This window comes from Enhydra lutris, unplaced genomic scaffold, assembly GCF_002288905.1.
Source record: "Enhydra lutris kenyoni isolate GAN:26980312 unplaced genomic scaffold, ASM228890v2 scaffoldscaffold22, whole genome shotgun sequence".
NCBI lineage: Eukaryota > Metazoa > Chordata > Mammalia > Carnivora > Mustelidae > Enhydra > Enhydra lutris.
The window spans coordinates 16,357,986-16,368,567 of record NW_019154106.1 but is presented as its reverse complement, the minus strand read 5'-3'; the positions used below and the strand labels follow the sequence as shown (position 1 = coordinate 16,368,567).

General features: G+C 46.9%; 1 protein-coding gene across 3 annotated transcripts in view; it reads right to left on the bottom strand.

Moving 5' to 3' along the window:
* Window positions 1-618: 618 nt before the first annotated feature.
* LOC111150287 (CUGBP Elav-like family member 1) overlaps window positions 619-10,582 on the bottom strand; it is a 30,985-nt gene continuing 21,021 nt past the window's right edge. For all 3 annotated transcript variants that reach the window (XM_022507736.1, XM_022507735.1, XM_022507738.1), the window contains 5 exons: window positions 8,865-8,993; window positions 8,411-8,521; window positions 7,507-7,692; window positions 5,374-5,517; window positions 619-4,918 (listed from right to left, as the gene is read on the bottom strand). In XM_022507736.1, the coding sequence (XP_022363444.1) occupies window positions 4,791-4,918; window positions 5,374-5,517; window positions 7,507-7,692; window positions 8,411-8,521; window positions 8,865-8,993 (698 nt within the window). In that variant the 3' untranslated portion in view covers window positions 619-4,790. The remainder of the gene's footprint in view (window positions 4,919-5,373; window positions 5,518-7,506; window positions 7,693-8,410; window positions 8,522-8,864; window positions 8,994-10,582) is intronic.

The window sequence follows — 10,582 nt, the reverse complement described above, 5'->3', positions numbered from 1 at the left end:
GTGAAGAGCCAGTGTGGGGTAGGTGGTGCCCAGGGCTGTAAACAGTGTGAAGACTGTAGTATTGTGCTTGTCACCTAGGAAAAGCGCTGGCAGGTATGTTGCCGCTTAGTGCACGGATGGCCTCCTCTGAGTGGTTAAGAGCACCCTCCTTCTTCAGGGCTGGGGGCGCTCACTACCCTATGTGCTAAACCTCTTGCCCACCCCCTACCCCCACCCCTGCAGCCACCTTCTGGGTTCTATCTCTGCTCCTCATGCCTCTCCAGGCCCCCTTCCCACCCACCTCTGAGCAGAGCAGCCAGCCTCCTGGGGGGCCCCCCCGCTGAGGCCTGGAGGCCACACGAGGTGACAGTCTAAGTGCACAGGCAAACACTCTAAGGGCAATAGAGGAGAAAGTTGCCACTTCAAAATAAAACAATACAATCTTGAAAAAAATAACCCCACAACAATTTAAAACAGCTTCTTTGAAACCCTTTTAAATCGGTCAGTTTTTGCACAAACTATAGAAAACAGAGAGGTGAAGGTGATATATACGAAGGTGTAAAGAAAACAGCAGGAAACATGCAAAACTTGTTTTTTTCTGGGCATAATCTTAGTAGGAAAGGAAAAATTAAAAACAAAAACACAAAAACCATACAAAAACAAAAACAAAACAAAAAAAAATCAAAGCATCACATTTTGCTGTGGAGACTGTAGGAACAAGCACGGAGGTGGGCACAGCGGGGCTGAGGGGCTGCTGGAAGGGGCCAGAGGGATTTGAAGGCTCCCTGCAGGGTCACTACAGGGAAGAACCACAAAAGAAAAAGAAAAAGGGCTGGCTGGGGCCCAAACTGCAGCCTGCGGTCAAAAAGGAAAGGGGGTTCAGGTGTTTTCTGCAGTTGAGAACTCAGAAAAACAAAAGAACACATGCGGTCTCCTCAAGCCCCACAAACTGTATCAGCAAAATGTGCTCAGGAGCCTCAAAGGTTTTAGTGACATCTTTTATTTCATTGTTTACTTCAAAGTTGTCTTTAAAACTAAGCACACAGAGAAACAAAGCCTAGAAACGGACTGGCTGTGTGTTCACAGAAATACAAACACCACGCGGTATGTGCTAGTAGGGCTGCTCTGAAGACAGTTACAAAGAATTGGAATCACAAAATCAAGTGGTTATCTTATGAAGTTCTAGAAAAATAGATTTTTTTTTTATATTCAAATGCAAGTTTAAATATTTCCCCTTCAGCAGTCGTTCTAGCAAAACCAATTTGGCAGCACAAAAGAAAAAAAAAAGGAAAAGAAAAAAGAAATAACAAAGAAAGAAACAAACATAATAAAAATACACGTCAGCATCAAAGGTCAACACAAGGTCAAAGGTGAGAGTTCAAGCATCAGAGAAGCTGAAGAGACAGGGATTTGGACGATGTACTTGACGCCACATCGACATGCTTTAGGCACAACGATGAACAAACGGCAGGAATCTAGAAAAAAAAACAAACCAGAAAGAGGGAGACCCACTGAGTTACACAGAGCAATACATCCAAACAGAGAGAGAGAGAGAGAAGAGGAACACTCACTGTGTACAGCCCTGAAATGAGGAGGCGGGCGGGGCGGGGGCTGGGGAATGACAGGGAACTTTTGCACATGCTAACAATGGACACAGGGAAAAGTCAAAAAGGACATGGAGGACACCAAGAAAACATCCAACTGCCAGAGACAGAAGGGAACCTAAGGCTTGGATTTCCCCTGAGGCGCCCAAACAAGTCCGTAGGGGGAGAAGATAGGTCTCTGGTGGAGCAGAGCTCCAAGCTCTCCCCTCCTCAAACCCAGGAGAAAGTAGAAGACAATGGCTGGGGTGGGGGAAACTCTCTAGGGGAGAGGGCCAGGATTTCTCCTCAGTTCTATGGGGATGGCCTTTTGTTTCCAGAAATCCAAGCTCTTAGCTTCCATGCAGGCCCTGGCCACTCATGTGGGACCCAGGAGACAGTATCTGGCTGCATTCAAGGCAAATCAATTTCATGATGAAACCCAAGTAAGAAACAAAACTATAGGCAAAAAACACATTTCTGTAAGTGAAACCCCCACACAACAGGAAAGGATTGCTTAAGACCTGACTGCTAGTCTCCACTCTCCGAGCCGAACCCTTCCACACCAGGAGACTTGCAGGGCAGCAGCTTCTTCACAAACCATCTTTGGCCTGGGGAGAGAACTGTGCTCGAGGGCAGTGCTACTATGCTCACTCACGGGGCAGGGGAAAGGAGAACAGAGAGAAGTGCCTGGTCTCACCAGTTGGCCACTACGGCAGCCCAGGGCCCTGCTGTGGCACACACTCCTTTTAGAAAAGAGAACCCCACAAACAGGTATGAAACCTCTGGGTTTGCTATCAAAGGCAGGCTGATTGCACCTTTGCCTTTCATGTTATTCGAAAAGCCGTTTCATAAGATCCCAGAGCCCAGGACAAATAATAGTGGAATGGGGGAGGAGGGGGATGGGAGTGGAATTCTGGGCTTTGGAAAACCCCACGATGGCCAAGGAGGAAGACAGAACAGAAGGTCAGTTATGGCAGCACCGGCAGCACCCTGGGGAGCACAGCTCTCTCCTCTGCCAATTCACAGCATTAACTCCTTCCCCTCTGGCAGATTATTAGCTGGGCTGCAAACGGGCCACGGAGAGTCAGTAGTTTCAATCATACACAGCACCCTGTGTGTACAACAATCACATTCTGGATTCTACAAAATCCTGGCCTTTTCCAGAGATATAATTTAGGTAATAAATATTCTCCACCCCGGAGCTGTATAAAACTTCTATAAAAATAGAAACGACATTCTTGGTTCCAGCCGGTTGGGATTCAGAACAGCGCCTCCCCAACCTAGCATTTTTTTCTTTTTTTCTTTTTTCTTTTTTATTTTTATTTTTTGCATTTATTTAAAAAATCCCATCATGACCCTGGAAGCCTTTGGAACAGTTTTATCCTTGAAACACAGGACACATTTCTCCCAGTGCGCGGAATTCAAGTTTACGTGGTTCAGCTTAAGAAGTATGTTTCACGTCTCTTAGAGGACAACAGACCCAAGATATCACTATGAGAAGGGAACAGCTGTCCCTGCTTCAATGGGATAATCCAACACCACCAAACTACCTGTACAACAGCAAGATGGTTAATCCCTGTCTGTGACCCAAATGGACAGCATGACAAGGAGAGAGCCCCCCATCTGACTTAATACCAAACCAACCCCTTTAGTCTCATCTCTACTAGGGGTCAGGACTGATGTTTGTGAGGTTGAAGATTGCAAGGACCCAGTCCCCGGCCTTGGCTAAGAGTCAGATCCCAACAGGGCTACCTCTGCCCAGGTGCACATTCCCAACAGCACGTCCTTTCTGGCTCTCCACCCCCACAGCATTTCTTGGAGCAGAGGCAGGGCCCAGAGGCTGTGTGGGTCACAGGTAAGAGCTGGAGTAAGACCTGTGGGAGGCAGCAGGGAGCTAACTGTAAGCACGAGGACAAAAATGAACATGGTAATACTGAGGTAAATGAACATGAAATCCATCTGGAGGCTGCAAATGTCCTGCGGTCTCCTCTGTCCCCAAGAGCAGAAGGGGCTGCAGTGGTTAGTAGAGAGGCCTGCCTTGGGGGGAGTACTACAGTTGGGACCCCTCAACGAAGGAAGCAAGTGCAGATTTCTCATCCTTCTAAGTAGTTAAGTGCTGGCCACAGAGGAATGCAGCACTCTGGCTTAAAGAGCCCTTCCGATTCAGGTCCACCAAGAAGCAGGCTCCTCCTCCTCCCCTAACGCAATGGCTTCTGATCACTCTGCTCAGGAGAGGTGCCCCCTTCAGCTACATACCGTAAGCCCTTCTTGGATTTACCCTCAGGAGAAAACTGCCTTGGGATGGAAGTGACACTCTGCTGTGGTCAACTACAAGGAAGGAAACCAGACAGTGTCGTCTCCAGAGGCCTTGTTTAAAGGGCCTGTTAGAAACGGGCCGTGTGGTGTTGAAATACACTAAAAACACCCTCTCTGACTAGACGAGACTGGACTCTCTTCTTCCTAACAGCCACCAGCCGGGCAGAGCCGATCCGACACCAACAGGCGTCCGGCAAAGCCGGTGGCGCGCGATGTCCCCCTGCTTTCTGCATGTCAGGCTAATTTAACAGGTCCTTCATTCCCAAAGAACGGTCATCCCCTTCTTGGGAAAGAGGAGCAGGAATCTTGCACAAGAATCTGAAAAATAGGTGGCAAGAACTCAGCAGGCAGCAAGGGAAGTGCTTCAGCCTCCAGCTCCCGGGGCCACTGGGTGTGGGTCAACTCTCCTCACCTCCAAAGGCAGCCCTGCTTCCACCCCCGAAGGCTCTTGGGTGCCAGTTCTCATTTCACCCACTCTTGCACTAAGGTAGATTCTGGGGTCAGTTTTTGGTTTCACTCAGTCCTCTCTCTCGGGGCAGTTTGGGGAAAGCTCTGATCTTTTTTAATGTTTCTCCATTCCCCCTCCTCCCCCAGGGCGGTTTGATGTTGGTCCTTCTCAACACACACTGGTTACAAACACAGCAAACTTTAAATAAAGAAAAAAACTCAGGATATGGCACCTAAACTCCAAAGTAAAACACTGGAAACCAAAGCACAAACTCGTCCTCTGTACGAAGCGAAACTCCCACAGAAGGCAGTAGCCGAGTCTTCAGGGCAAGCTGTGCCTGCGAGAGTGGCAGGGATCAGGGTCCAGGGCTGTCAACACACAGCCTTAGGGCTTCGAATCATTAAGGGTGCTCCTCCCCCACTTACCAGAAGACCCTCTCACTCCAGTCTCAGAGGGGAGCACGCTCAGTAGGGCTTGCTGTCATTCTTCGAACGTTTGAGCTGCACTTTAAGCCGCTTCATGCCAATCTGAAAGCCGTTCATGGACTGGATGGCAGCTTGAGCCGAAACAGGATTGTCGTAACTTACAAAACCTGTGTGTCCAAGCAGAACCCTGGGTGAGGGGCATGATGAAGCAAGGAGATTCTGAGTCCTCCCTACACAGAAGACAGCTTATGAGCATAGTCTGATAGTCCAAATTTTTCAGCAGGGATGAGAAGTCCGGAAATTATATCACACGAGATAAGATTAGGTTCCTGACTATACCACTTGACATCTACAAGGCACTTTTAAGTTTTTGGACCAAACTATTTCCATACCTTTTTTTTTTTTTTTTAAGCTCTGGAACAACAGTGTGGATAGAAACCCACCATCCTGCTACAGAAATGAAAAAAAAACTGAGGCTCAACAAGAGGTCATGATGTCTTGCCCAAGGCTGAGTTAAACAGTAACCCAAACGTAAACCCAGGTCTTCCTGCTATCAGCCCCTTCTCATTCTCAGTGGTAATGACACTTAACCCTCCCAACACCAGTAAAGAAGCCAACATACCAAAACACTTGCTCAGGTTTGTCTGCTTGTCTATGAAAACCTTGGCAGACACGACATTCCCAAAGGGCATAAACATCTGCAGCAAGTCCTGATCTCCAAACTCCTGGGGCAGGTGGTAGATGAACAGGTTGGCTCCCTCTGGACCTTCAAAATACCCATCGATTGAAAAGGCATCAGTGTCAAGCTCACCCCCCACTCCACCCGCCCCCACCCTGGTACCACTGTTTCTCATTTCTACCTGAGTTAAACTGTCTATATCCTGGCACCCCTGGGTGGCTTGGTCAGTCAAGCAGCCAACTCTTGATTTCAGCTCAGGTCCTGGGTCCTGGGATCGAGCCCCGCATCGGGCTCTATGGGGAGTCTGCTTAAGGATTCCCTCCCTCTGCCCTTCCCCCAATTCTTCCTCTTTCTCTCTCCATCTCACTCTCAAATAAATAAATCTTAAAAAACAAAAAAAACAAAACCTGTCTGTATCCCAACAAACAGAATCTTTTGGAGAACTAAAGATTCTCCAAATACAAAACAGGAAACTGAAGAGCAATCACTTCCCACTGAGGGATATCAGAATTCAACCTTGTGGGAGGAGTGAGTGCAAGAACAATTAAGTAGGCAGACTTGTGTGTGGTGCAATAAAACTGGAGACTAAAGGCTTATACAGACACAGAGAAAAAGGGCAGAAAGAGATTACAAACAAAACAGGTTCAAAACTGTGCCAGAAACTACGGGAAGAGCAAAGACTGGCAGCTGCAACGCAGGGGTGGGGGCAGGGAATGACTACAAAGGGACATGATGGAATTTCTCGGAGTGATGGAAACATTCTCCATCTACGAAATGTGGCTACATGACTGTACATGTTCATTAAAGCTCACAGAGCTATATATTCCCAAAAGGGTGAATTTTACCATATGTAAAGTGCACCTCATTAAAAAAAAATCACATTTTTAAAAAGTGCCCATGTTTAACACTGAGCTCAAAAATAAAATATGCTTTCCTTTTCCAACCACTTTACTCAATGACTTTCTAACCAAAGAAGACTTACTGAACTGCAGTCCTGCCATTTTGCAGCCACCAGGCCTCCCTGCTGTTGCCAAACACAATACAGAACAGTGCTGCCTCAGGGCCTTTGCACTTGGTGTTCCTCTGCCCCCATTACTCTTCTTCCTCTAGATACATGCATAGCTTGTTTTCTTACTTCCTCTGGACTCTGCTTAGATGTGAAGTAAGAGGCCTCTGACCATTCTACACAAAATGCTGTGCCTCTGGCACTCTCCATTCCTCTTTCCCATTCATCAGTCTTCAGAGCACCATGTGGTACACCCCATGCTCTTCCTGCTTTACTGTCTGTCTCCACAGTTTTTCAGTTCCCCCACTATGACTTCCTAGGGCACAGAAGCATCTTGACTCAGAGCAGGTGAGGATGCACTATCCCAGGAATCCTCGCTGGCATGGCAAGAGAGGATATGTGTCTTTCCCCCACATTAGTGCTTAAACCTTGCCAGCCTCTGGCTACAGAAATCCAGTCAACTAGGAGCACAGAGGTGTTGGCAGGACCGTGTATTCATGCGAACCACTGTCAGGCCTCTTTCTGTCTATAAAGTCTCTCCTGCACTTAGTATCATTTATGTCAAAGCACACATTTCCTAATTCACCAACGTGGGCCATTAACTCTTTCTGCCACATAACTTCAGCCTGTCCTCAATTAGGAAAAACGGAGATAAAAAAATGAGGAAAATGCCAAATAAAAGAGCTTAAAAGGGACACCTAGACAGAAAATACCCTCTGACAGATCTGTAATCCACAAAGACGACTTCCTAACAAATAAAAAAGGACTGTGAAATGCTATTACACAGTAAGGTCAGTACGTTTCTTCACCTAAAACCTGCAGCCTGATCACAGGAGGGCAGAGGTTCTGATCTGAGCTACAACCAGAAAACATTCCAAAAGGAGACTACAGTTTACAGAGCTTTACAGCTTACAGAGTCTATGTCTGACAGTGCCAAAGAAAAGCATCAGCCTGACTGCCTGACTGGTCCTCCTGGCCTTTGCCCTGCCTTCACCTCTGTTGTAGGTGGAGTCATCTCCCCCCTGCCCCCTCCTCCCCATCCCTAACTGTAGCCTCTCAGCTCTACTCACCTTCCTTCTGGCTTCCAGCAGCGCCAATACTCTGCTGTGTCAACAGGTTCTGGTTGTACAGAGTGGGGAGTGCTGCAGCAGCATATTGCTGGATCCCCGAGTAGGCCTGCGTGAGGGCCTCCATGGTGCTCCCGGTGCCGTTGGAAAGGCCACTGCTCCCCAGGCCACCATTTAAAGCAGCCATCCCTTCGTGGTGGGAAGAGCAGGATTAACATATGGGAAAGACTTGAGTGGCACCAAAACAAACTCCAAAGTTCTCCATTTCTCTCTCTCTCAGCTCCTCCTTGAGGAGGACCACCCATCTGAATGGTCAGATCTGAGGACACTCATCAGGCCTTATTGCTCACAGGAACATTAAAAAATGCCACACCCACATGGGGCTCTTCCTCTTACCTTTTTCCAACCTGTGCAAGAAGTGATACCACTTACACCTGACTTGCTCCATTTTCTCTGACTTTTCTGTCACTTTGTCACTTAGAGCTGGAATGTGATAAAATAAGCATCCCAGGTTTGGGTGCTGAAAAGGGGCGTGTGTGGTCTCAGACAAGATGTGGGTAAACCCTATCGTCAAAATAACAGCAATATTTATTTAAACACATTCTACATGCCTGACACCATACTAAGTCATGTGCTCAGCACTTTACCTATGTTCTCATTTACTTAACAACCCTTAAAGTGTCCTCTTCCCACTTCGCAGATGAAAAAATGACCTTAGAAAGGTGGTATTATGTTACAGTTAGCTAAGGGGGAGAGGTGGGATTTAACTCAGGTCTAACTTGAAATCTCATGATTATTTCTAACTTTACCAGGCCACCCCATTCAGTCTAATGGTGACCTACCAGGGTTGTTTAAAGGTGCTACCTGCACAATGAACGGCCTGATCACATCAGGGGCTGTCCCTCACCTGCCAAAGAGCTGACATTGAGGCCTGCCGTGGCTCCAGCTAACGTCTGCAGGGCTCCAAGGGAGGCGATGGGGTTGACAGAGCTGCTGCTGCTGGAGCTCGGTGAGGACCCTGTGATCAGAAAGCCAGGTGTTAAAACTCGAGCCAACACATGCTTCGCATGTCAACAGGAACCAAAACACGAGACTGATACTACTCAAGCATTCTCTTCGTAAAGAGGTTTTCAGTTACTGACTCCAATAATTGTCGCTGTAGGATATAAAGTCAAAGACAGTTGTAACAAACTAAAAATTATGAGATTTCTCTTAAGTCAGAAGATGACATTTGAAAATTAATTGTTCACAGTCTGACCCCTTTGGAAACAGATGTTAACTACTCTCCAGAATGACAGAACCCTCTCTGGGGATTCTGCCCAAGGCACACAAGGGCATACTAGTTCTAATGACACACTTACCTGAACTGGTGAGTACGCTGAGGGGACTGCTGGATGTAGTAAGAGCATTGGTACCACTTGGTGTGTTCTGAGCTGCACTAGCTGCAGCGGCTAGAGCAGCCAGATTCTGTAACTGCATTGCATTTAACCCTGCAACATCCAAAGCAAGAGATAAGCCGGCACATACGGGTTCCTTGTATCTGTTCCAGCAATGACAGCACACACTGGTAAAGGCTGGTCCCAAAGAGGAACTATTCTCGATAAGCCTTACAAGCAACACTACAAGGCTCTAAAAAGATTCAGATATCACTCAACTCCTCACGAAACTTGACATCATTTCCTCAAGAGAAGAGATATATAATCCAACAGCATGCCACCCCAAGTGAATATTCCTAACAGGGACTGGCAATTAGGAAACCAAGAGAGGGTTAAGAACTGCGGTCCACCACGAAGCCAAGTGACCAAGAGAACAAACGACAAAACTTGTGGCACAGAACAGAACTGCATCTGAGCCCCTCACTCCTACTGCATAGGGGATTTGCTCCTTCCAGTGGAGGTTTACAGGCAGAAAACACAGCAGGATCCAGGTGACCGAGGTGGGTTGTAACAGAGGAGGATGCATGTGAGAAAAGCAGTAAGGAGAAAGACTAAAGAAAAACCACTCCTTGAACAGATTACTCATCAGAAGGAGCAGAAAAAAAACACTGAGGGGAAAAACCTCCAAGCAACAGTTAAAAGGAGCAAGAATCTGAACTGCACTGACTGTGTTGCAAACCATTTGCCAGATGATGGAAAAGCAGATGGGTGGTGGTGGTTCAGGGGAGAGTTAGCGAAAATAAAAACTGAACTACAACACAGATTTATAATCTAGCAAATTTCCAAAAACACAGCAAACTCCAAGTACCTGATACAAAGTGAACCACTATCAAAAATTTTCAAATACCAAAATGCAGTTCACCCGACACTAACTACCCCTTTCTCAAATGTACTTGCTGAGCCTTTATCCACCGCAGAAGGGATAGCAGCAAGGGACTCTGGAAACGCTTCATTCCCCACCTCCACTAACTTGTCTGATGGCCCCACCTTCAAATTTGTCTGTGGAGCCCCATTTTGTCATCACTCAAGTATCTTTCAATTAAGTTTTCCATGTATGTTTTTTTTTTTAAGATTTTATTTAATTTATTTGACACAGAGAGAGAGATCACAAGTAGGCAGAGAGGTAGGAGAGAGAGAGAGGGAAGCAGGCTCCCTGCTGAACAGAAAGCCCGATGCGGGGCTCGATCCCAGGATGCTGGGATCGTGACCTGAGCCGAAGGCAGAGGCTTTAACCCACTGAGCCACCCAGGTGCCCCAAGTTTTCCATGTATGTTAACAGCATTAACAGCAATAAAAGGTAATTCACCTAAGAGATAACATGCATAAGACACACAGAAAAACTAACTGCCTAGTTTCTAGCAGTTTCTGGCCATTTCGCATGGATGCCTTCTTAGGCTTCAAAGAGTCACTGGAAAAATCACTTTACTGGGGAAATAAAAAGAGTTCCTGCAATTTCCTCCTTATCAAAATGGCCTCAGATAGTCTACTCGAGCTAACAGCTCTTCTCCATTTTCCTCCTCAACGGAGATTTAAAGGGGTGGGGATCAGACAACCCCAGAGCTATCCTGCATAGCAACTAAAAGAACCACCTTCCAGAGACAAAGCAGTTGAGACGTGGGATGTTCATCTTACGTCAGGTTTAT